This window comes from Carassius auratus, chromosome 2 (genome assembly GCF_003368295.1).
Source record: "Carassius auratus strain Wakin chromosome 2, ASM336829v1, whole genome shotgun sequence".
Taxonomy (NCBI): domain Eukaryota; kingdom Metazoa; phylum Chordata; class Actinopteri; order Cypriniformes; family Cyprinidae; genus Carassius; species Carassius auratus.
Window position 1 is genome coordinate 24104957 of NC_039244.1, and position 27463 is coordinate 24132419.

General features: G+C 34.8%; 2 protein-coding genes across 4 annotated transcripts; both read right to left on the bottom strand.

Moving 5' to 3' along the window:
• Positions 1–82: 82 nt before the first annotated feature.
• On the bottom strand, positions 83–8110 carry LOC113037830 (SLAM family member 9-like). The gene is made up of 7 exons (XM_026195175.1): positions 8029–8110; positions 7261–7569; positions 6048–6308; positions 5724–5840; positions 2245–2285; positions 1100–1237; positions 83–841 (listed from the first exon to the last, which is right to left on the bottom strand). The coding sequence occupies exons 1-7, from the start codon at positions 8072–8074 to the stop codon at positions 686–688; spliced, it is 1068 nt and encodes a 355-aa protein (XP_026050960.1). The 5' UTR covers positions 8075–8110; the 3' UTR covers positions 83–685.
• Positions 8111–13220: 5110 nt separating this feature from the next.
• LOC113037837 (SLAM family member 9-like) lies at positions 13221–27463 on the bottom strand. Of its 3 annotated transcripts, XM_026195195.1 has the most exons (8): positions 26913–27463; positions 24230–26339; positions 23260–23562; positions 19719–19982; positions 19489–19619; positions 17161–17223; positions 14230–14272; positions 13221–13547 (listed from the first exon to the last, which is right to left on the bottom strand). In XM_026195195.1, the coding sequence occupies exons 2-6, from the start codon at positions 24285–24287 to the stop codon at positions 17173–17175; spliced, it is 807 nt and encodes a 268-aa protein (XP_026050980.1). In that variant the 5' UTR covers positions 24288–26339; positions 26913–27463; the 3' UTR covers positions 13221–13547; positions 14230–14272; positions 17161–17172. The 3 variants fall into 3 exon arrangements, with proteins under 3 accessions (XP_026050980.1, XP_026050972.1, XP_026050976.1); XM_026195187.1 differs by lacking the exons at positions 24230–26339; positions 26913–27463 and having other exon boundaries at positions 23260–24200; XM_026195191.1 differs by lacking the exons at positions 14230–14272; positions 24230–26339; positions 26913–27463 and having other exon boundaries at positions 23260–24201.

A 27463-nucleotide genomic window follows, 5' to 3' on the forward strand; every position in this document is an offset into this window, starting at 1 on the left:
GGAAAAGAAACATTACAAAACGAAACAGAACAGCGATCACGGACCTATTCAATAAATAAATTATTGAATACAAAAAATAAAACAATGGGCGAATGGGCAAATGAACCCCCTGCCACCCTTAAAAATAACTCCTATAGATTGACACATACTTTCCAGGAAGTGGTTTTCATGTGTTGCCTGCAAATGCGGTGAAATCTCCAACAGAATCTACAGAACACACGAGATTTTGCATTTCTGTTTAAACCACATGTACAACAATTTTACAATGAAAAATACATTCACTACTGCTTGTGCAGCTAGATGTAATTTAGCATTAATGTAGCCTGTCTTATCAAGTGTCTGCTACAACAAAATTTAGAGTGCTCATGCATTACACATTTTTGTGCTTTTCTGATGAATATATTCTATTGCACAAATGTACCTGAACCATTATAACTCATATTCACAACCCCTCAGTTGTGTTGGCTTGTACTATAAGAGGAGGAGAGATGTAAAGAGAAGTAGTGGTGGAGCTTCTGCTATAACTTATGTTGGAAGACTAAGTGTAGTTTTTTTTTTTTTTTTTTTTAAAGAAAACAGCACATTGCATATCACAAATATTCTGCTTATTTACACTTAGAATAAAACTATCTTCTTGAATGTCCTGTATTGCTAAAGGGTTTAGCTTAATTAAAAGTGCACACTTTTATTCTGATTGTGGATGTGCAGATTCATATTTGGCTGATGTTTTATTAACCACACCATAAATAGTGTGATCAGTTTCAGTTTTAGGGGGTTTTGGTTGTTGCTGAATAGCACAGTAGATAGTCATTGGCTTGCTCTTGCCTGAGAGTGATCCACTCTGAAATAAAGAAGAACAAAATCAACTGTAGTTCATGTAAAACATTTTTCCCAACAAATCATTTAAAAAACTGGTTGCAAATGGCAGACTGTTTCCTAAACATTAACCCACAAATATAATTACTTTATCATTTGAATGTTGTTAATTTAAGCTTGTCTTCACCTTCATTCCAAATTAAGACATTTAATCCTAATGAACCATCAGTTAATTTTGAAGGAATAGTAACTGAGTGAGATTAGAGTGATGTTTAATCTTCACCTGACTCATAGGGTCATCATTGGGTTTGGTGTGGTTGGTAACATCAGTCTGTCCTGAATCTCCAGCAGTATCATACACTGTCTGAGGATACTCTGATTTCTCCAACATCTCCAGTGAATTTTGTGGCTTGATGTTATCCTGCAGAAACAATCCAATCAAGATATCAGACTGCTGGTATGGCTGAAATGAGTGTTGAGTACTCATATACAGTTACTATTAGCAGCATCAAACAATTGGTCTTCATTTTCATCAAATAGAAGACTTATCATTTTTAGCTTGCTTTCGATTTACTTGATAAGACATTGAACACATATAGCATTCAAACCAATGCAATAAAGAAAGTTGGCTTCCGCTACTCCTTTCCTTCATACCAAATAATCTGCCATAGGAAATTATAAAATAAATGGAAGTGGCCACTGGGGTCATGTAACAGTAAATAAACAAGAAGTTATAACAAAGAATTAATGAATTAAAATAGACACTAATAGTATACACTCTCAGATTCTACACTTTCAGAAAAAAGGTACATAGCAGTCACTGAGGAGGTACCCTTTCAAAATGTACACCTTTGTACCTTATTGTAAATGATGCATATAAAACCACACCATGCTGGTTTTTGGCCAGAGGAGAACTGGCCCCTAACTGAGCCTGGTTTCTCTCAAGGTTTTTCTCTATTTCTTTCACCAATGGGGTTTTGGTTCCTTGTCACTGCCGTTTTTGGCTAACTTAGTTGGGGAGAGAATTTCTGGCAATGTTGATTTGACTGCACAGACACTACTGGATGAGAGCTGAACTGAGTCAGATGAAGACATCACTGATTCAACAATGAACTGACTTTAAATTATATACTGCATGGTGTTCTTGCATCATCAGAACACATTTTCCCTTATTAACACTGTAAAGTTGCTTTGACACAATCTGTTTTGTTTAAAGTGCTATATAAACAAAGGTGAATTGACTTGTTAACTTTAAAGGTACTGATTAGTACCTAAATAGTAAATATTAGTATCTTTTAAAAGGTTACTGCCCCAGTGACAGCTTCTAGTTATTTCTGGGAGTGTAAGATTTTATTACCAAAAACACAAAACATGTTGCATACTTGTTTTGAAAGATAACAGAATGAAGAATAATAGCATAACACTTACGTCAACTTCTGCATAGATTGTTTGTTCATTCGTCTGGGTGCCTATGATGTTTATAACAGAACATTTTCAAGACAACGATATTCAGTTTATGGGCATAGAACAGATGTAACCTTTTGCTCTAAAACGCTTTTAAAAATGGATCAGCATCTGTAGCAATAATTGGTTAACACACTTCTATGGAAGCTCAGCAAACAAGTGTGTCATAAGGTTAAAAAAAACAAGTGTCAAGTTTGTGGGTAGGGGAGAGCGGGGTCGAAAGTAACGTGGGACGAAAGTAACAAATCGATTTTCTCCAAGCCTCTTTCTGCATTTGCATTCCCAGCTATGACAGCATATTCAGTATGCAATCCTTGACGGAGCTGAGAAATATCACGTGATTTCCTCATTGTTTCCCAAAGTTAGGTCCGTAGGTAAAACTGTTTTCGAGGACAAAAAGTAAATTATTGAAGCCGTAATTTTTTTTAATTAGTCGTGTTGTTTTTCTTGTTTCATGTGTCTCAGTAATGATCAATCTACAGGTTATTTAGTGCTTTAACACATCCTAAAGTTTGCATTTTCAGATTTTTTCAGTATAAAATTAAATCAAGTTTAAATGTGAGGAGTTCCTGTCGGGACGAAAGTAACAATTGCTACTTTTGTCCCGCTACAGTGACAAAAAGTATTTATTTTGTTCTGGTGCATGCTATATTGTGACTTTCTGTGTCTTGCATCATTTCTTACAAATGTTTATGTCATATTATACCAAAGAATATGTCTGAGTGAGGTTCAGAAAGACAGACAGAGGTCTGGTTTAATCCAGATGTTTTTGAGAGGGTGTTTCTGGACATAGAGGAACATCACTCTCTGGGCAGCTGCTACATCGCACTTATATTTAGATTTTAGCCATATCTTAGCCTTTACACCTCCACCTATGAATTTGCCGTGTTTCCAGATGTTTTAATGCACATTTTCAATTTATGCATAAAAACAACTGGATGGAAACATAAATAGGCCTACTGTTACATTATGTTTAGAGTTTTTTTTATTATGCTAATGTAATAAAATTTTTATAATGTACATTCTGTTGATTTATATATATATATATATATATATATATATATATATATATATATATATATACACAAATACATTGAAATTGACAATAAAAAGTACAGTCAGGTTTTGAGACATCTGATGAAACAAATTTAAAATGAAAATATGAAGATGTAAATTAATACATTTTTTTGCAAAGATAAAGGACAAAATATGTTTGCAGTTACATATTAACAAGGTCACAATCAGGTATACTTAAGAAAAATAACAGCAGTAACAGCAAAAATTCTAGCTTATATTGTTGTGTTACTTTCGTCCCAACCAAAGGGGTCGAAAATAACAGTGTGCAACTTATGTTCAAAGTGAAATTATACTGAAGTCTTTCTGCATTTCTACAAAATACCACCTGTTATTGATAGACCACACTTCTTTACTGGCTTGTCACCGCTCATCTGTTTCCTCCAGCGACAATCTAGCCCTTAACACTAACATATAAACGAACGGATAGCCTACTTCAATTGTACTCATTGAAATATATTTAATTTAATCATATGTACTTTATACATACACTACTGTGCAAAAGTCTTAGGCACATTTGTATTTTCACTTAAAAGAATGGTGTTCGGTCAGTTATTTATATATTTTGCTGTATAGTGTGTCAGTATAAAATATCAGTTTTCATTTCCAAACAGTAATTTTGCCGTTGTCAGACTGCTTGTGCATTCAAAATCGCACTAGATTATTATTAAAATTAATGGCAAACTGATATTTCCTACTGACACACTACAGCAAAAGACATAAATAACTGGCTTAAAACCCTTTTTTGGAGTGAAAATACTAATGTGCCTAAGACTTTTGCACAGTATACTGTATTTTAAAAACTACATTGTTGCTACTTTATAAAGACTGAGCATACAGTAATCCACAGAACTGATTAAAGACAGTGACAGACAGCACTCATCTTAACTAAATATCAGAGTGAGTGACAGAGATACAGTAGAAACATTATGTGTGGTTTTGTATTAAATAATGACCCAGATTGTGAAATACATTTATTAGCCTTAGATTGAGGGAAGCACAACTTGGGAAATGAGAGCATCCAAGGTGAAAGCTATGGATTTATTTTTTATATTTGTAATGTTTTTTAATGTTATCCGTAGTCTTTTTGTGGTTCTTTTTTTTAAAGTATTGGTTCAGGCACTGTTTAGGCACCGGTACCGTTTTAAAAGTATCGAAATGGCAATGGACCCTAAAGTTATTTCTCACTGCTGGCTCATTTACCAAGGGTGCTTTCTCTTCGTCCTCCACAAATTAAGCTACTGTAGGTAGTTCAGTAGTAAGACGTTTTAATATATTAGCGTTTGCGATTGACAACGCGATTGACACTGTTGTGATAAGTAGGCTATACCAACTTTGTAACTCGTTACCCCCTCAACACTGGACATAGCAGACGTATGTACCGAATACCGGAAACTATCAATCAAGAAGGTATCAGGATTATGAGTTATTTTTCATTTTTAGTTTTTGATTAATCACTTGGATTAATCATTCATTTTGACAGCACTATAATGTTTATTGTATATAGACAACCATACAAGAGTAATTGTTACTAAGCTACACCAATGTTCTTGTCCATTGCCCTCGCAGATTCCTGCAGCTAAGCTTGGATGTACATTTACATTCCATTAAAGGTTATTGATGACATGCCTCTGAAGTTTGACTCTTTGCACCATAACAATACTTATAGGCAACTAGTCATCATATCTTTAGTTTTTTTTATGTATTTGCATTGTACTAAAGTGCGTACATTTTCAATGGGCATATATGCGGCTGAAACAGGTAGCCTAGTGCATCCCAAAGTTTTCAACATTAATATTTTAATATAAAGTTATAGTCATGATGGCCTATGGCCTTTAGAAAAATGTTTTTTTTGAGAAGGTGGGGTAGTGCACAATAGGCCCCTGTGGTGTGGCCTAAGCTTTTTTTTTTCTTAATGGCATTTTTTTTCCTTACATCCTTACATTATTTTACTAAGTAAAATACTTAAACTTCTACAAAAGTCTTTTTAAACCCTAGTATCTATACTTCTGCTTGAGTAATGAATGCCAGTACTTTTGACACCACTGAGTATTTTAGACTTCACTTTAAACTGTTTTAAAAAGCATTGTGTTAACAGTATAATTACTGTGCCTGTAGTTTTCATAATATAATGTTAATTGGGAGATTATATGGAATATTTTTTTTTCTAAAAATGAATTATGCAACGCCACACTTCAGGACAATTTAAAATTAAATAGTGACAGCAAACGTGTAAATTCAATGGCGAAAAACTGAAACAATCAAACAAACAAAAAAAACCCTGTTTACAAAAACACCTTGCAATCAATATGAAAGAGTGCTATAAGTCTTATTGAAATAAGATAATCACTGTATTAGATGCTCTGTACCTTTTTTCCTCTTGTAAATACAGAAGCCGATCACTGCCAATGCCGATGCCGATGCCAATGTGATTAGACAAATAACAAGGACCCAAAGGGGAAACACAGTTGCTGCTTTATGTTGTCCTGTTTATAGACATGAAAGATAAGAACAAATATCTCCACTTTTCTCAGACTGAGGTTTGCATTGAGAGGAATTTAAGTCCAGTGTTTGGCTTTTAATGTAAAAAGTTGAACATCTTACAGTATAAAGATTAAGTCACATTCTCTCATTGATTTTCTGTTTCTTAATCTATGAGTGTATTTACAGGTCAGAGTGGATACAGTATGTACCTTTATTAACAGTGCAGATTTCATTAACCATTTTTGTGTCATTCTTCCAGCTCACTGGGTTGCTGTAGTTACACATGATGGAGTCACCAGGGCAGCTCAGTCTTAGGGTGTACTTATTAGAGAATGACGCCTCCTCTGGAGAACAGCTGCTACCATTATAGATGGAGCTGATGATAATATTACTTCCATTGCATGTAAAGTTACATGGGTCAGGACTGTATGAGATTAAGTTTACAGTCAAGATCGGAGCTTCCACTGCATCTGAAACACACACACACACACACACACACACACACACACATACACACACACACACACACACACACACACACATTTTTTTGTATAAATTTTGTTATATATCAAAATATGTGCTGCAGGTTTTGAAGTCATTATAAAAATCACTGTACAAAAAGTATGTAAAAATCATTAGCTAACAACATTTGGTAACACTTTAGAATAAGGTTCCATTAGTTAATGTTAGTTAACTACTTTCGTTAACATGAACTAAGCAAGAACGATCCTTCTACAGCATTTATAAGTCTTAGTTCATGTTAATTTCACCATTTACTAATGCATTATTTAAATCAAAAGTTGGGCTTGTTAACATTAGTTAATGCACTGTGAATTACCATGAACTAACAATGAATAACTGTATTTTCATTAACTAACATTAACGAAGATGAATAAATACAGTAATAAATGTATTATTCATTGTTTGTTCATGTTAATTAATACATTAACTAACATTAATTAATGGAACCTTATTCTAAAGTGTTACCCAACATTTTGTTGTGCTATACAAATGTATATTTGTACGGGTGAAAATTAGCTCTTGAGCTAAAACCTGGTACTATGCATCTCTCCCTTTGAGGTTAATGTTTATTGTACGCTGTCCCTGTTTCTTTAAATAAATAAAATAAATAAATTCAGGGATGCACATAAGTGGTACACTATGGTATGCCAAACCTGACAAAATTGATAAATAAATTCATAAATATACAATGAAATGTAAAATGCTAAATGAAATAAATATACAAAGAAAATTAAAAAGATATATATTTATAGTTTTATTTCCTTTTTAATGTATATTTTTATTTATTCCACATTTAGTCATTTCAAATAAAGGTTTTCAGAAAAATATACAGATTGCAAATATAAACTGAATATATTTATATTATTACATCACTGACTAAGCAGTACACATCACACTCACCCATAACAGATACTCTGTATGTAACAATGTTCTTGTCTGATTCTCCACTTGTTTTTGCTGTGTAGAGTCCACTCTCTGTCTTCTGAATGTTCTTCAGAGTCAGAGAGAAGGTTTTATTATTGAAATCCACTTTGTCCTTGTAGGAAGGGTAAAGTTTAACTCCTTTAGTTTCACTTGTATATCTAACTATATTCTCTGATTTATCATTACTCCAGTATAAAAATTCAAACTCTGGTAGTTCTTGTGTCTGTATTTCCAGTTGAACAGAATCTCCTGTCCGAACAAACACAGGGATCTCAGCACTGAACCCTGAGGACAGAGAAAATAAGCCGTTTATTAAAATACGAACAGTAGCTGTTTGTTTACTGTTTACACAGACAGTAATCATACAGTTGACAAGCGCTAAATAGTTTTGTTGAATTTTAATTTAGTTAATGGATTTTGTAGCATAAAACAACGGTAACACTAATCAAAATAATAATGGTGACTTCAGATTACACAATTATCATCATCAGATCCATCATTGTTGAATCAAACAATTCAGTGAGATCTGGTGATCACATTTATGAACACCATATGTATTGCAATAAATCAGTTACATCTCATAAAATCCTTCAGTGAAACATTTTCTCAATTCCAAAAAAGACTTGATTAACATGTCATAAAAAGACAAACTTTACTTTCAGAGAGAATTTTAAAAATGCTCTTCTCACCAGAGGAAATTAATCAAAGACTTATTTAGAACAGTACAATGATTGGATTTTGTACCTGGGGTAAGAAGAACACAGGACAGGAGCAGCCTCAACGCCATCATAGTGAACAAAAATGCTTGCTCCTCTGTGAGTTTTTCAGTGAAGGAAGTTTAATATGTGAGAAGTAGTGACTTCTTACCACAGCACGTCCGACACTCATTTCCGTTTTACCAGGCCAGTGACTAAGTGAAAATATACCTAACTTTTGGCTAAAACTTGTCCTTTGAGCTCATGTGAAATTCCATCCTAAAGATTCACAAAGTCAAACCAACTGTATAGCTTTTACTTGTCTTATTTAAAAATGTATTATCTCATTGTTCTATTATTTATTCTTGTTTTTCTTTTGTCTTTGTCAAGCACCAGTTAACCAAAATCCAAATTCTTCATACTTGTATACATACAGTACAGTGCTTATAAACTAATAAACGTGATTCTGATTCTGATGAAATTACTGTATAATTGTACTTGGTAGATTAACATGTTTTAGTTCCAAAGGGTCTATACGTAGTGTTCCACTTCACTGTTCACCCCATCTCACTTCTTTAAAATGTCTCAAAACACCCTCCACTGGTTAAGGAAGCCAAATGCTCACAGGTCAAAATCATAACTTATTCAGCACATTTTATGAATATGTTTATAATGAAATACAACATTACAGTTGTAACGTTTGATCAGGCTCCAGTCCACCAGAGGGAGCCTTCACCTGAATATTGAACTCTGCCATTTCCTGTTCCTGCCACATCATTTCCTGTCTTGTCATTTCCTGTCACTCTGTATATAGTCATTTGTTTGCACTGCCATTTTGTGAAGTATTGCCAGTTCACTGCCTTACTAAGCGTTATTTCATTGTTCCATTGTTGATACTTGTTATGATCTTTGCTTTTGCTCTTTTGACTCACGTTTTTGGATTACTGTTTTGGATTTGTCTGCCAGTGGATTGTTTTGCCTGTGTTTTGACCCAAGCCTGTGACCTGACCACGAGTTGTGAATATTTTTTGGATTTTATGCTCAGATCCTATAATAAAGACCCTCTTATGGAATCCACTCAGCCTAAATCCTCCTTACAACAGTGAGCAGCTTCAGTGTTCATTCACAACAATGATATCAGACCTAAATATTTTCACTTTACTTATAAGCCAAGTTAAATTTCATATCTATTGATCCTTTGACTCATGACAGCTTGAGGATTTGTTTTCTATGAAGTTAAACCTGCTTTGCACATTAAAGTATGTTTTCCAGTGGCAAAAATTGCATTTAAAATAAAACTGAGAAGACTTTAATTTAATTGAACAGACAGCAGATGAAACCCACATATGACACATATGACAATCTTTGGAATTCATGAAAAACAAGACAAAAAAATATATAAAACACACATTTAAAATAAATAAAAACATAGTTCACTAAAAAAAAGTAACCATGTTGCATTTTTAAGCATTTTTTTTACTACAGAAAATACATTATTTTAACAGTTATATAAAAAAGGACATAATAACATTAGGATAAACAGCTTACGCTTTACAATTTCAATGACAGAGGTCATTACTCTATAAATTGAACATAAACGGATTTTAAAAAATTCTAATCGCTTGTGTCTTGTTGCAAGCATACAGAGTGTAGCTCCTGTTCTCTGCAAAATATTTTATAGACTATACATGACATTTGTATTTTATCTGTTAAAATTTTGTTAAATAAAAAAAATTGATCAATGGTTCTCTCCTAAATCAAAGTTTAGTATTCGAATAAACAAGTAGACTTCTAAAAAATTACCCATGGAATGTACAACTACTCCTTTTCACAACATAAACAGTTTGTTTCTAAGAACCAGTTAAAAAAAGATTCAGCTTTTCATTATATAATTAATTTGTGAGGCTTCCAGTTTCATCAGCTGTTAGTTATTTAAACTCTACAGCTCATGAAGCTGTTTAATATTTCAAACTGGTATTTTGTCCTCATTTTATTTTTATGTATTGTCAGAAACACATTAGATTGTATTGCAAAAAGTTAACAGTTTACTAAACTTGAGCCGGAAGTATTGCACATTCAAAGAAAGTTCACCATCATTAACCAAACTCTTGCTTCACTATCATTTCATCAGATATATAGGGTTATGTATGTTTTGAAGCAAGACTGCTGGTTTGAGCTGGTTTAAGCTGGTCATTTGCTGGTCCTAAACTGGTCCTGAGCAGGAGCTTGTTGCTAAGGACCAGCACCTGACCAGCTTAAATCAGCTAAAACCAGCAGCGATGCTTCAAAACATAACTAACCAGCATGCTGTTTTTTTTTTTTTTTTTTTCAACAGGGAGTTTACTGTACTTGAAATGTGGGATATACAGTCTAATACTGTTGTTTTGTTTCAATGATTTAAACCTGTGTGTAATCTGTTCATTATTTGTTAACATACTTAAATTCCACTGTTGTTAATGATTGGCAGGTCTTGAAAAAACAGTTTAATCAACCCGATCTCACAGCAATTCGTACATTTTTCACAAGGTGGCTTATTCGTACAAATTCGTATGACCACACTCGTACAAATTCATATGATTGTTGCCATCATCATAAAATCGTACGAGTGAGGTTGTACAAATTCGTACAAATAAGCCACCTCGTAAAATACGTACGAATTGGCCGTGAGATAGCGTTGGTTTAATTTAGATGGCTTCACATTGCACATGCATCATGACATCTACATGTAAGTTCTATTTCAATTTGGTCCCATCTCAGTTCTATTAAAACTTCACCTGAGGATGCTGAGCATATCCAGTGTTCAGAGCCAGACTTTGTTAAAAAAGTAATCTCAGGAATAGATATCTCCAAGACTAAAAGAGACCAAGACTTGGCTAATGAACTACTGTAAAGTGATTTCTGAGAAACAGAGATTAAAAATGTAAACTAACACACAGACAATATACTACTATTTTTTTCAGTAGTAGTAGTATATATATATATATATATATATATATACTTAAATTTTATATTTTGTATATATATATATATATATATATATATATATATATATATATATATATATATATATATATATATATATATACATACATAAATTGCTTGAGTGCAGCCACCTTATATGTGAGAGGCTTCCGGTGTTATTTATTTTTATCTACAAAAAAGCTCATCATGCTGCTTTATATTCCAAATTGAATACTGTCATAATTAGAAACGCTGGTTTATAGTGCACATAGTTTTACAATTTACTTCACTTTCCTATTGTTGAACAATAACTGAAAATAGTTAAGGTTACTTAATGCAAAATAAGGCGAATTACTGGACATAAAAACATTAATTAAAGCCATATTCAAGCAGATAGACTACTGCTGTTTATTTAAAAATTGTGCTTGGCTTAATTAAATATAAAATGTTAAAAATAAAATTCTGCTAAAAACAACCATGTTTTATGTTGATAAGTGTAAAACAATCAAGCCATAATTAGGGGGAAAAAAACTCCTTCTGAATAGTTAATTCCAATAATAGAAAAGCTCCCACTCAAAAGAACGACATCGCTTCAGAATGTAAGGTCACCTGAAGACACATTTATGTGATCCCAGACAGCAACATAGTGTTGGCCCAGATCCGGCCCACATCTTGCCCACATGAAATCCATGTGGGCCAGATGTGGGCCAGACCTGGGCCGAAACTGCTTGCTTGGTATTTATCTGAAATCAGCAATGATCCTACTCTTGACATAATATTGTAGCTGCTTCTTTTTGTTTTTGGCATTGTAACAGACACAGTGTTGTGCCAACTGCTACAAGGTGTTCAAGCAGTAGCGGCATCCCTGCATGGAGGCATGAAAAAAAGAATATGAAGTGACATGCTGATGAAGTCAAAAAGTTTGGCATTTATTCCAAAATGTGAAAAACAAAGATTTTCCAAAAGAATGCAAATTATATTTACAGTGTAAATCCAAAAGTATCAAAAGAAACAAAAATAGGGAAAAAAAACACTGTTCAAAGTTTAAATTTGCAAACAAACTTTTGGCTATGTAAATAATTTGACCCAAAAATCAAGCAAGCAACTTCACTGACTCACTCTATGAGCCCCTAACAAGACTGATTCTTCTTCTTCTTCTTTCAATTTTGTTGGCGGTTTAACAAGACTGATAGAAACTCTTAAAAAGTATAAGCCCCTTGGACTAAACCATTAAGTAATTCATGGTAAAATACATTCAAGAAAGACAAAACAAATAAATAGCGATTTAACTGTAACAAATGCATAACTATTAGAACCAAAAAATATACAAAAATATACAACCAATTCAAACAAAACAAACTAAATTAATTATTACTATTTACCCAAGCATCAAACAAACACTAATCTCCCCCTCCGGCATGAGACCAATTAAGTGTGCCTTCTATTGGTGGGAAACAGGTATTTAAAAATGGTGGCAATGTGGTGCCTGGGTTTCTTCTGTTTGTTATGAGACAATGTTCCAGTACGTAAGTATGACTGTTTAATTGATGTAAGTGGATGATTGAAAACAATAAACATTTAACATGGTAACTGGTCTTGTTCGTATTCTCAACAAAACACAAATCAACATAATAAAATTAATGACTCACAAAGTGTTAAACTAAGAAAAAAATGGTGAGAACAGGATCAACCAATCAGCAGATTTTGGGATTGTTAGAAGGCCATGATGGTCAGAGGCCAATGGGCGAATTTAGCCAGGATGCCGAGGTCACACCTCTACTCTTTTCGAAAGACATCCTGGGATTTTTAATGAGTCAGGACCTCGGTTAAACGTCTCATCCGAAGGACGGTGCTTGTTGACACTATAGTGTCCCCATCACTACACTGGGGTGCTAGGACCCACACAGACCACAGGGTGAGCATCCCCTGCTGGCCTCACTAGCACCTCTTCCAACAGCAACCTAGTTTTCTCAGGAGGTCTCCAATCCAGGTACTGACCAGGCTCAGACCTGCTTAGCTTCAGTGGGCAACCGGTCTTGTGGTCCAGGGTGATATGGCTGCCTGCTATGGATGGATCTACTGATGGATCTACAGTCATGTTAGTACAAAATATTACAATTTGAGTCCCTTCTCAATAATCTTTACCGCACAATGCTGAGCATATTATTGAGAGCCAGAGTTTTTATACTCCAGTTATTTCCATGTTGTTCTGTGTGGAAAATCAAACTTAGGGTATAATTCACATTCATACAAGAAAAGACAAAAGAAAAAGTAAGACCGTTTGGATCTGGATGCTTGAATTTAATTCATTTCAGAAAAGCATACTAGTACTGTATACTGTTATCATTATTTCTACCATTTAAAATTACTAAGAGTGGGATGCCATTGTGAGATCAAGCCTTGTGACAGTTTCCCCATGTTTTATTTTAAGTGCCACAGTTTTATTTTAAGAGTCATCAGTGGGTGTTTTTTGTTTGGTTTGCACACCTCTGAATAAATTGTCTGGTCTGTTTCATAGGTGATTTTGTTATTTTCCTGTTGTCCTACTGTGCTGTAGGCTGTGTTGAGTAGATTATCTCCAGTTTCCTTTTGTGTTTGGACTTGAACCTAATGGAATATAAATATTGTATATTTAAAATGCATTCCTGAACAATTATGTCTAGCCGTACAAGTACTAAACTAAACAATTTAATAAAACATTCACGTATATACAACAATATATACAACAATATATGCAACAAGCATTTTATAAAATCATAGCATGTTCGTTTTTTTTTTTTTTTAGATTATTCTCACCCTGGAATATCATATGTATGGCAGTCACTATTGATGTTGATGTTCTAATTATTTTCATTGTGAACCTGCATGACTCTTATCACATTAGTGACATAAACATTGATAATCTTTACTGGTAACAAACATTTGTTTTAGTTGTTTTAGTTCAGGATTGGGTATATCAGTGTTTTCTTGACAATGTTTAATTATAAAATAATCAGCGTTAATCTCTTCTGTTTATAACTGATTGTCTAAATGCTTTCTGCTATGCAAAATCAAATATTGCCTTCAGTTAAATAATATAGTTATGCCTCTTGTTTAGGTGATATGTCGTGATAAATTTGCTATACAGTGTTGACAGATAAAAGGCAGATATAGGTTTTAAACATTTTGGGAGCCACTAATTTGTGTAGATGAATATTTTTCTGATATGAATGATGAAATTTTTTTTACTGTACTACATGACATCAATGCTGTTTGTGAGGTTAATGATGAACAGTAATTTGAAGCTTACCTCATCTTGAGCATAGACAGAACTACTACCTCGTCCTGGGTACCTATGAGGTTTAGAATTTACAGCAATATATTAACATCAAGATGTCAAATAATAAAGAATATTCATGGTATTTTATTAAATTAAATTTAGCATGAGGTTAGTAAGAACGTCTCAGGTTACGCATGTAACCATGGTTCCCTGAGAATAGGGAACGAGACACTGCGTCCTCTAGAGTGTTGAAGCATGAATGAAATAACGACAATGAACTTGACATTTGTAGGCAGAAACCTATGGTGTAAGAAAATGACCGACTGTGGATATAAAAGGGCACCTGTGGAATGCATCATCCTCTTTTTTTCTGAGGAGACACGGGCATGATACCAAAGCATGACACAGAGATGCAGCTTCTTAAATTTGAATGAAAATTAAATGTATGCATTTAGCAGATGCTTTTATCCAAAGTGACTTACAGTGCATTCAGGCTATCAATTTTTAGCTATCATGTGTTCCCGGGGGAATCGAACCCCCAACCTTGCTTGATAACGCAATGCTCTACCACTTGAGCTACATGAACAGCATCTTGTTCCCTATTCTCAGGGAACCATGGTTAAATGCGTACCTGAAATGTTCCCTTTTTTTAAAAGGGAACTACACGCTGTGTCCTCTAGAGGGCGCTTTGGGAACAGCATACCAACGTGGCCATGCTGAGGGATAAGTGTCTAGGTAACTGTGTCCCCAAGTCAGGACATGAGGAACAGCATCCCTGCCAGCGAAACCATTAGGCTTTACGGCAGGCTCATGCTCCAAACATCATAGACTAACTTGCCCTCCTAAGTCTGGAGCTCTAAGAGTGGAGGTCTCAGCATAAGGACTCTAAACTGAGAGGAGACCTAGCTACACTCAACAGGCTTCAAGAAGTGGAGGTCTCAGCATAACGTCTCTCTAAAGCAAGAGGAGACCTGGCTACACTCAGCACCAGAGGCAGTAAGTGAGGCTCAAAGAAAGAGCCTACAAACTCATATCACTGCCCATGATGGAGCTCTAAAGAGCGAAGGTTTCAGCAGGATGACTCTCTAAATGAGAGGAAGCCTAACACGCAACCCTCTTAATGAAGCTCTTAAAAGTGGAGGTCTCAGCATGACGACTCTCTTGAATGAGAGAATACCTGACTACACTCAGTGCCAGAGGCAGTTAGCAAGGCTCAAGGAAAAAGCCTACACTCATATCACTGCCTATGTCGGAGCTCTGACAAGCGAGGGCTTCAGAAGGATGACTCTCATAAGCAAGAGGAAGCCTAGCACTCAACCCTATTGGAGAAACTCTTAAGAGTGGAGGCCTCAAGATGATGACTCTCTAGATTGAGAGGAAGCCTGAAAACACTCAGCGCTAAAGACAATTAGCGAGGCATACTGAAAAGTAGCCTACAAACCAATAGTGCTGTCTAGGCGGAGCTGTAAGGAGTGGCAGTCTCAACATAACAATAGGAGCTAAGGCGGAACTATGGAGTGGCAAAGGGTGGCAGCTGCCACCCCTGGGATACAGTCTTGCCACCCTTGTTGCCACCCCATTTATAATCAGATTATATTTTTTAAGTATATTTTATGTTCATAGCCTACATGTTGAAGGCCAGGGAGACCAAACTCCTCTCAAACAGAAATTGCCAATTTAGAATCCCCTCCCCCTCACAGTCACAATGGTTTCGCCCATCACCAGGACAGCAGCGACTTTCAGTCAGTGACTTTTCAGTCAATTTCATCAGTCAGTGGCAGCAGGGCAGCATGGGCAGGCTGCACAGTGCATCTGTCTGCAGTCCATATTGTCTTGGAGAAGAGAGGTTGATAAGCAGTTAGCAGTGAGTTTAGAGGTAAGTTTGACACCAAGTCGAAAAAGTCATCCGCAATACTTTGTTTGACACTCCAGCCGCGAGACCTGAAACGCAGGCACTTAATTCTCTAAGAGAATCAGCCAGGCATTCTCAACGCAATCACATCTCAAAGCATGGTTATCTCTCATTTGAGATCCATGCACTGTTCAACACTAAATTCCCTCAAGAATCAGGCAAGAACAGAAACCGCCGCAAATGCATCGCATTAATCTTGTTCAGCTCCCCAGAGAGGCGAACATGCTCATCCAAACACTGGCTGCAACAGTGAGCGCATACTTCTCTCTCACGAGTCAAACACATATGTGCTTCGTACACAAGGTCTCTTGAAGACAAAAAAGAGAATGATGCATTCTACAGGTACCCTTTTATATAACCATTCAGTGTCCATAAGCTCATCAGTCAGCTAGGAAAAATATCTAGAAATAGGAGCATTTTGCTAAATTTATCCACTATATTGCATATTCATAGTTTATATAACTTGTTAAGCTACATGATAAGAAAGAATGCAGGGAGCTAATGGTAAAATTCAACCCCTTTTATATAATTGCATGTTATGAAGAAAAACACTGGATGTGTGCATGCATATGACAGCATTTATAGGATGCATTGAGGATGAGCCCAAACTACACTCAAATGATGGCCAAATGATGCTGAAATAATTATGGTCTGTGACATAGGAATAGATTATGTATAGTAAACAATTCTTTGTCACCGTATAGTTTTTAAGTTGTAAAAGAAAATTTAAGTAAACCTTAGTTTCCAGGACATCTAAAAATTTGTTTAAAATGCAGATAAAACAAGAAAAGATGAGACATAAACATGACAGTATTAGTAAATTGCTAAAATTTAAAAACTCCTGAGCTCCGTATCTTAAAGGCCACTGGTAGACGGCTTGAGCGTTACTACAGGAAAACTGGCCTGACTGTTCACCATTTGGCATTCACAGAACATATCAAGAATTATTAATCGGCCCTGAATTTGGCTCGTTCCAGTTTTGTATCTGCTACAATTAATAAATCAAGCAACAGGCCAAAAGCATTATTCAACACAATAAATAAACTTACCAAACCTCCATCTCATGTTGCTGTAGCTTCTGATGAACTTTGCACTTCATTCTGGCTCACATGCTAGAAAAGACAGATGCCGTAAACCAGTGCCTCTTTAATGATGCCACTAACATTAGTTATCTGCCGAATCAACCTGGTCAATCCCTGCCTCTTTTTTCTCTGTCTACTCCTCCTTCTTTTTCTGAGTTCATCTTGAAATCCAACTCTTCATCTTGTCATCTTGATCCTGCTCCTACTACTCTACTGAAACGTTGCCATTCAGTTATTTCTGCACCTATCTCTCACTTCATCAACGCATCTCTTACCTCTGATTCATTTCCTCTGTCACTCAAAACTGCAGCTGTTACCCCTGTTCTCAAGAAACCCAACCTTCATAGCTAAATTACTGGAAAGTACTGTTGCCTCCCAGCTTCAGTCTTTTCTAGTTGAAAATAATCTCTTTGATCCTTTTCAATCTGGTTTTCGCCCTTTGCATAGTACTGAATCTGCACTATTTAAGGTACTGAATGATCTGCTTTTCTCTGGTGATTCTGGTTCTCTGTCTATGCTTTTGCTGCTTGACCTCAGCTCTGCCTTCGATACCGTCTCCCATCAACTACTCATTTTGCGCCTTTCGGATGTGGGTATTTCTGTTGCTTCTCTTTCCTGGTTCTCCTCCTATGTCTATGACAGACTGTTCTACATTTCACTTCAGAATTTTCGCTCACCCACTGTCCCCCTGAAGCAAGGTGTCCCTCAGGGATTCGTTCTTGGCCATTATTATTTACAATCTATATAATACCTCTTGTTCAGATTCTCCGCCGTCATGATTTTAATTATCATTTTTACGCTGACGACATTCAATTATATACTACCTTTACATCAACTTTATCTTTCACAACTGACAAAATCTCTGCTTGTGTACATGAAATAAAAGATTGGCTTCATTCAAATTTTCTAAAACTTAACATGGACAAAACTGAGATTATTTTCACTGGACCTTCATCACTCACTAATAAAATTCCTACCAACTTCACCTGTGAGATCGCTGGCTCTCTTATCAAACCATCTAGTACTGTTAAAAATCTTGATGTAATTTTTGATTCCTCTCTATCTTTCCACTCTCACATTAATTCCATCATTAAATTGGCATTCTTTCATCTACGTCATATCGCTCATCTCTGTCCCTTTATCAGTATCTCAGATGCTGAAACTGTCTTCCATACATTTGTCACCTCATGTCTTGATTACTGCAATGCACTTTTCATTGGCCTACCAGCTAGCTCCATTTCCAAATTACAATATATTCAAAACTGTGCTTCCAGACTACTCACCCACACCAAGCATTCTGCACATATTTCCCCAATTCTGCATGATCTTCACTGGCTTCCTGTGGCTTACTGTATTAAATTCAAATTCTCCTTCTCACTTTTAAGCCTCTGCATGGCCTCCCCCCCCCCACCTCTGTAATCTGCTTCTCCCCTTCACCCCTACTCGCTCTTTACAATCCACTGATTCCAGCCTTCTCGTTGTCCCTCGGCATCGCCTTGCTTCAATGGGGGGCAGATCATTCAGTGTTGTTGCGCCCAAAATGTGGAACTCTCTCCCCAGATCACTCCGTTCTGTTAACACTATCTCTGAATTCAAATCCATGCTCAAAGCACACCTATTTTCTGAATGTTATAGGTCTTCGTTTTTTGTTCTCTCTCTCTTTTCTGGTTGCTGCCCCATCTACCCAATTTCTCACTTACTGTACTTGCACTCTCAATTGCCTACTGTTGTTCTGTCTGCTCTTTTTGTCAATTGCCTTTATTGTTGTTTTTTTATTGTAAAGTGTCCTTGAGCTCTCGAAAGGCCCTATATAAATAAAACGTATTATTATTATTATTATTATTATTATAATTATTATTAAAATGTTAAAAAACAAACACCCCTCCTCCCACTATGGATGCATAAAGGGCTCATATTGCAAATTAAAGACATGGATTGTTTTGTTTTGTTACATAAATAATTACTGGAAACAAAGTAGACAAGTAATACAAGAAGTAATCTTGCAGTATTTTGTAAAACAATAGTTTTCTATTAAATAAAATTAGTATTATCATTATCTTGTCATTAACTTTCTTTCTAATTAGAAAGAAATTAGCAAATATAAATTTTAACCAGAAAAATCACAATTAAAATAAATATTAGTATTAATACTGACTAAAAGAGAAGAAATGGCATAAATCTATTTACCATTCATTTTATTTACTTTACAAAACAGTAAAGTACTTAATTGATCAAATTTCTGAACAGAGATCAGTTTTTCATAGAGAATGAGAATGTGAGGCAACATGGACATACCTTTTTTTTATGCCTGCGGTACAGAAAGACTGAAGTACATATTATTATCAGAATGATCACTGGCACTGCCACCGGAGCAACTACTGGCCCCAGGAGAGATGAAGCAGTCTGGACATTCTTTGAGTTGTTCTCTGGAAAATGAGATGTATATCATTAAGAATTACAGTTGACAGCTCAGGTTTTCTCAGTTCACTAGACTAGATTTTGTAAAAGTGTGTTTGGTCAAATACTTTTATTATCGCCACAGAGCTGTGTGATGATTATTCTGTCTTCTTTCCAGCTGACAGTGTTGCTGTTGTTACAGATGATGAATTTCTCACTGCAGTCCAGGATGAGAGTTTTGTTCTGTGATGTCACTTCCTCTCGTAAGCAGCTGTTGTTCTGATAGCTAGAGTCAATCTTGAACTCATGAGCTGTGCATGTGAAGTTCACAGTACAGGAGTCACTGCTGGACCGGTTTGAGATCACAGTCAGAACAGGAGCCTCCACAGCATCTGAAACACACATTTGAGAAAAAAAAAACATTTTGTTTGAAATGGGTTAATAATACATCTGTTATTAATAAAACTGTTGTAAGATGCCATTTTAATAGCTGTTTACAGAATGTGCATCATAACTGCATGTGCAGGTCTGACAGAGCACTCAAACGTTACAGTTTGTTGAATGGCAGATAGTGCTGGATAGTTTGACCAAAAATCTGTATCACGTTTTTTTAATGTTTTTTTTTTTTTAGGATTCTTGCGGTTTCACAGTTTTTCACTTTTTGTTCCCTGACTGTGCCTTTATATGATTAAGAACACATGAAACAGTTCTTAACAAACCCAAACAAATATGCTACATAGTATGAGCAGTAGGCTACCTTACCTAGTAAGTGATATAAGCGGCTGCATGGGGCCCACATGGCCACCAGGGGGCCGTGTAAGGATTTCAGACAGCAATCACGGGAGTAAAGCTGCAGTCAAAATTACACTTTTCATTTCATTGACTTCCATTCATACTTATGCAAATGCCTCAGACTGGACACAAGCCCATGGGACAAGTATTCACATTTCGCTGCATTCTAAAGTTCAAACTTGGTGAACTCTGGCCTGCGAATTCTCATCACATGATGGTGGCACTAAGATGAAGAAATAACTGTTTTCTTAGTTATTTTTAATTATAAATGTTTTATTTCAATGATCCATTTGTGGAAAAATGTTCAAATAGTAGATCAAACATTCTAAAAACTCAAAGCCTGCAAATACAATTCTGAAGAGACTCATGAAATCATACAAAAGACAAGTCAGTTGAGTTTGTTGCAAAATTTATTACAGTGCAGATTTATTACAGAGTATTGTCTGTTATTGCATATTATAATTCATACTCATAAAGCAGAACGGAGATGGTATTAGTTAAAACATTTCAAATGCACCTGCAGCCTTTTTTTTCCAGGCATGTGTTTCATCACTGAAGATTTCTCAAAATATTGTTCAAATTTTGTCTAGCCTCATTCTTATGAACCTTATCTTGTGTCTGGTCTCAGATTTTTGCCTTCACTTCGATGTTGCTTAAATCTGTTTCAACGTGCGTACTTACATTTGATTATTTTTTTCACTTTAATCTGGCCTGTTATGCCAGCACAGAAAATTTAATAATAATAATAATGATAAAAAAATAAATAATAGAGGTTGATAAGCAGTTAGCAGTGAGTTTAGAGGTAAGTTTGACATCAAGTCGAAAAAGTCATCCGCAATACTTTGTTTGACACTCCAGCCGCGAGACCTGAAACGCAGGCACTTAATTCTCTAAGAGAATCAGCCAGGCATTCTCAACGCAATCACATCTCAAAGCATGGTTATCTCTCATTTGAGATCCATGCACTGTTCAACACTAAATTCCCTCAAGAATCAGGCAAGAACAGAAACCGCCGCAAATGCATCGCATTAATCTTGTTCAGCTCCCCAGAGAGGCGAACATGCTCATCCAAACACTGGCTGCAACAGTGAGCGCATACTTCTCTCTCACGAGTCAAACACATATGTGCTTCGTACACAAGGTCTCTTGAAGACAAAAAAGAGAATGATGCATTCTACAGGTACCCTTTTATATAACCATTCAGTGTCCATAAGCTCAACAGTCAGCTAGGAAAAATATCTATAGAAATTTTGCTAAATTTATCCACTATATTGCATATTCATAGTTTTGTATATAACTATAACTATAACTGGCTTGTTATGCCAGCCCAGAAAATTAAATAATAATAATAATTATTATTATTATTATTATTATTATTATTATTATTATTATTATGTTCACTACTTTAATTCTAATAACCAGGTTTTTAACCATGGTTTTTGCTTTAAGCATTAATGTCACTGAATTTCTATTAATTTATCTTAAACAATCGTTAGTTTGCTTAAACCGGTTGTTGACATGACATGGCATTTTCAGTGTTACACAACATAACAAAATGTAAATAATATTGTCATTTAAAATTTCTTTGTCTTACATGGACCCATTGTTATAAAAACTGCTTTGTTAATAGATTGATTATTATTATTATTATTATTAATTTAAATTTTTGAGCCAAATCTCAAAATTACCCTGGTTTGACTGTCTCAATGGTCTTCAGTAAATTAAAGCTTTTATAAATTAAAAATAAAAGCATACAATTGTTAATAAATACCTCAGGCATAATTTTACAAGTGTCTTTTTTAGTAATTGGCAATAATTTGTATTTCTAAAAGCATATGAACTTAATACATTATGTCACTAAAAACTTTTCGGCATGATGTGCCATTTAAATTTTTCTGGTTAACCACTGTAACCCCCCCCCACACACACACACACATACGCATTTTTAAATGATAAGATTAAAAAAACAATTTGATGCAAATAGTTTCTGAATATTTATATATATATATATATATATATATATATATATATATATATATATATATATATATATATATATATATATTTTAAACGTAAAACAAAAAAAAAGCGAATAACATACACAGTGTGCCATATGTTGGCACGCGTGCCGTAGGTTGCTGACCGCTGGTGTAGAATGTTTAAATTGTGATGGTTGGGTGACACTGGTATGGAGGGCTCTTTTAAAAATCTGCTTAGAACCCCCAAAATGCTAGGACTGGCCCTGTCTGCATGAAACAGAAATGGGCGCATATGGAACAGCGGCAACATAGCATTTCAGAAAGAGCTTTATTGCCAAGTATGTTTACACAGACAAGGAATTTGTCTTGGCAACAGGAGCTTCCAGTGCAGAAGTACATACATAGTGCAGACATAGGAACTGCAAAGTAGAGATGAAATCTAACACTAATAATAATTTAATAATGCAGTATAATACAAATAACAGTTTCCTGGGTTACCGCAAGCTGCGCTGCACTACACTTTTAAATATTGCATTAATGTGCATTATATGGAGGCAAGATGAAAATGAATTAAAATTTAAAGGTTTCTAAAGGGAATGAGTTACCTCATAGATTCATTCATATAAACCCCCAATTCAGTATTGAGGATTTTCTTCCAATATGTCATGCATCGTGACCAGTGATCTTGCTCTTGATCTTTTTATTCATACTGTGTGCGTAATTCAAACCTGCTTACTGGTATATCACCCAGCACTAATGTCAGATAAACTGAATAAAATCACATTCACATTTTTTTTTCAACATTTTCTATGATAAAAACATTTCATTTAACTACCTGACCTGTACTATAACATTGCACAAAATAAAGGCCGAGCATACCAAGCAAAATCCCACTCACCTATAACAGTTAATCTGTATGTAACAATATTCTTGTCTGATTCTCCACTTGTTCTTGCTGTGTAGAGTCCACTGTCTGTCTTCTGTGTGTTCTTCAGTGTCAGAGAGAAGGTTTTAGCATTGAAATCCACTCTGTCCTTGTAGGAAGGGTAAAGTTTAACTCCTTTATTTTCACTTGTATATCTAACTATATTCTCTGATTTATCATAACTCCAGTATAAAAATTCAAACTCTTCTTGTGTCTGTATATCCAGCTGAACAAAATCTCCCGTCTGAATAAACACAGAGATCTCAGCACTGAACCCTGAGGAGAGAGAAAGATACTTATTCACTAGACCCATTGTACACTTCTTTTCTGAAATGGAAATGAATAAACTGTTCACATTTTCAGTGGTCAAAAACCAAACCTGGCTCATTTTACAATCAGGTGCTACTTTTTCTTTCTTTAAAATGTTACATTTTACATTTTAATTTATTTATTTATTTTCTATTTTGATTGTCTTCCTTCAGAGAAAAAAATATTAACAAAATAAAAAATTTAAGCAAGGAAAGTTTATCAAAATTTGGTTGATTAGCATTACTGATACGATTTACACGTTTGCCATACACATGATACACTGAGATACATCTCAGTAATCAGCTATGTTATAAATACATGATTTTATATGGTAATGATGAAGTTTGTGATTAGAACTCCCAAAAAGTTTAAGACCATCACACCCTTACACAAAACTCACCACACCTATGATTTATAAATTGTATTCTTTTCTATTTTTCTTGCCACAGAGCTCAAAATAAAAAGTTGTGATAAAATCCTGTCTCATTAGAAAATAGACTAAATAGTTGTAAAGTGGTATAAAGAATATTCCAGTAAATGCTCAGTGACATCTGAACCATGCCTTTGGCGGTCCTCATCATCAGAATAACCATTAATAAGCCTTCAGTTTTATGATAAACAAATTTAGATTTACCTGTTTTGAAGGTCAGAAGAAAAATAAGTAATAAGAGTACTAAGTGATTTAGTAACATGATCCTAAATTAAAAAGATTAAAACCTTTAAAAGAAACAGAACTCAAAATGACAGAAGCTGCATTGACTCCCTAGTAGAAACGGAAGTTCAGTGTCACACTGATGAGAAAAAGAAAGAGAAAAAAAACTTCCTGCTGAGCCTCAGAGGTTCTGAGTTTTAATCAGAAATAATACGAAAGAGCAATAAACATAAAAAGACAAAATAACGGAAACTTAAGTGTAGAAAACATCTCTCCATCTCATAATGTATGGGTGTTTGCATGTATGGTGTCTGTTACTCATAAGATTTGTAACACATTTTTAAAAAAATTTAAAAACACTTTTTAAAGAGTTTGCAAACAACAATTTCACAGTTGCACCACATCCTTCCTTTCTCATGTCTACTCTGCTGAAAAAAAACACATCTGAATTCAGTGAAATATAGTTTCTGACACTCTGCACATTTTGACACACACATCAAGATGCATAGAACAACAAGTTACAAAAATCAACAGAGCAAACTCTGCTATGTTGCTTGTAAACAGTGAGATGTCAAAATAATCAGTTTTATCTCAGCTCAGTCTGTGGAGGAAACATGAGCTTTAAAATAAGAGCGAAACTTTCCGGTGTTCAGTCAGTTGTGAGACTTCCTACTATGTGAGTTTACTACTTTACTAATGAAACAAAGGCTGATCAGAATGAACGAAGAATGAGTAATAGGAATATCCTCAAACTTATTTAGATGAAAAAAGAAACTTCTCTGGAAACAAAACACATATGTTATCACCATATACAGTATGTAAATATCTGCATACTGAAACCACACAAAATAACACCATATCAAACCAGACGGTATCTACAAACAAAAGATGCTTTGTCTTTTCTCAGCTAACTTCCCTTTTCTTTGCAATGACTTTTAATAAGTAATTGTTTTCATGGTTGGCTGTAAGTCAGTTAACCATGACCACAAGTGTAACAAAATTTTATTTTAGATTTTGACAGTATATTTACATTAATGCATTTGGCATATGCTTTTATCCAAAGTAGCTTACTTTGCACTGAAGGTAATATAAATTTTCATTCATTCATTCCCTTGGAATATAATTAAGAGTGTGGTAGTGCTATATTTCTTTTAAATAAATGGCACTTAGATTTTGTTATCTTATTAAATTAAGACATCAGGGGCCAGACTGACTAAATAGGGCAAATTAGTGGAAATTAGAGTAGTGGAAATTGCTGCGGGTCCTGACCATAAGTTATAACCTGCTATAATACCAAACTCTGCTACTTCGCTTTGAGCAGAAGTACGAAGTCTGACATAGTCAGGCTACATTAATTTAGGTAAGGCAGATGTCTAGTGTCTCTGTGTGTTCAGCCTAAGGGTGGCGCTCTAATGCTGAAAAATTCAGAAGAGGAAAACATTGCCACTTCGATTCTCAGAATCAACTTCTTTCTTGTAGAAACAGAAACAAAACACTAACAACCCTAAACCATATATCAATAGGCAAAAGAGATGTAGAGATTCTTCTCTAGCTTGTAGTATATCTAGACATGAAAGATAAGACCAAAATCGAGCATCACGTTAGTTCAGTCAGGCCACGTTAGTCACGCTTGCATCAGCTGACAGTCAGCTGTTCCTGACTTGTACCTATCCAATCTTGACACCTATCACCTGCGGTCTACTTAAATTCCCATTCTTCAGCATCTCTTCCATCGCATCGCTGCTTGCAGTTATTTTTAGTTGTCATCTGTGTTTTACATTAAACATAAATAAGTTTTTGATGCAATTTTCTTATTCAGTTTCTTTTTATATGGATCTACAAATATTTGTACTATTGTGGATCCCGTACCTTCCCCATCTTTTATATTCTTATTGGAGTAATGTCTAACTTGAAGATATCAGAAAAAGTTTTTGTTATCTAAGTTGTATCTCTGAGAAATATGTTGGAAGCTTTCTAGTCTACTCATCTTCCAAAAGTTCAGGCACCAGCATTCCACTGCTGCACTGAAAGCTGGGGTCGGAGTTCTTATGAAGCTGTGGTAAACAAGAAAGGGAGTGAGATCCCTTCAGTGCTGAAAAAGAGAGAGAGAGAATTTTTTTAAAACACTTTATTTTGCCTTCTTCAAATGGCAGTTAAAACAGATATAAAATCATTTACATAATATAAAAAAACCACACATTAAACAAAGTTTTCAGAAAAAGATAACATTTCTCCATTCACAGTGCACATTTAGGCTCCAAATCTCTTTAAAACCTTCAACATTATCCATTAATCTAGAATAATTAAATTATAAATGTATCCTAGCTCTTACTATACATAAAAAAACAAGAACATAAATATTATTTTGTTCTATTTTTCTTTTTCTTGTTGCATAAATTGTAAATTTAGCTTGTCCAAATAGAAAATTAAAAATTTTACAAACATTGTTCTTATTTTTCCCAATTATCACTCCAAAAATAAAACAAACATCATAGAACATTTCTCCAAACAAATTAAACAATTCTTAAAAAAAATAAAAATAAATAAAAAATAAAGGCAAAAATTGTTTACACCTAAGAAAACAATGAAAAATAGTTTCTGTACAATTACAAAAAGGACAGGTATCAAAAATTTCAGAATTTATAATAGAAACAAAAGCATTTACCGCAATACCATGCAATATTCTCCACTGAATATCTCGAACCTTTTTGGTCAATGGTGGCTTATAAATTGCTTCCCATACTGGCATTATTTCATCTTTTACTTCCAGATATTTCCTCCATGGTGCGTCAAACCAATTTTTTTTTCTTTATTCAGCACCTTAACACAAAAGGAATAAATACTTTTCCCTCCTACAGAATTAAAAAACAGTAAAACGAACATAATTTTTGAAAAGTCCTGATAAATCTTGAAAGTCCTCTTCATCCATTCTCGGTCTCACTCCCATACTCGGAAAGAGATCAGTAGACTCAGGCAATTCATATCTTTCCATCCAATTTTTTAAGTCTTAATTTCTCTTTTTTCATCAATAAGTCCTGAAAGCTTTTTAAAAACTGTCCAACTTTTCGAAAAGAATGAATACCAAGTCTTTCCGCCACAGCCTCCACATTATTCAAATTCAGACCTGCTAACATTGTCATATGCTTTATTGTCACAACTGCAGCTTTATTAAAAGCATTATTCATACCCAGAAATTCATTTTAAAAAACCATTCGT

Coding starts and splice junctions, on each gene's coding strand:
- LOC113037830 (XM_026195175.1), bottom strand. CDS start 8,074: ATGATGGCGTTGAGGCTGCTCCTGTCCTGTGTTCTTCTTACCCCAG. Junction 5,841..6,047: donor AATCTGCACTGTTAATAAAG/GTACATACTGTA, acceptor GTCTATAAACAG/GACAACATAAAGCAGCAACT. Junction 2,286..5,723: donor TATTTACAAGAGGAAAAAAG/GTACAGAGCATC, acceptor TAAACATCATAG/GCACCCAGACGAATGAACAA.
- LOC113037837 (XM_026195191.1), bottom strand. CDS start 23,674: ATGAGCCAGGTTTGGTTTTTGACCACTGAAAATGTGAACAGTTTATTC. Junction 19,983..23,259: donor ATACAGATTAACTGTTATAG/GTGAGTGGGATT, acceptor TGTGTGTTTCAG/ATGCTGTGGAGGCTCCTGTT. Junction 19,620..19,718: donor GCTCTGTGGCGATAATAAAA/GTATTTGACCAA, acceptor CTCATTTTCCAG/AGAACAACTCAAAGAATGTC.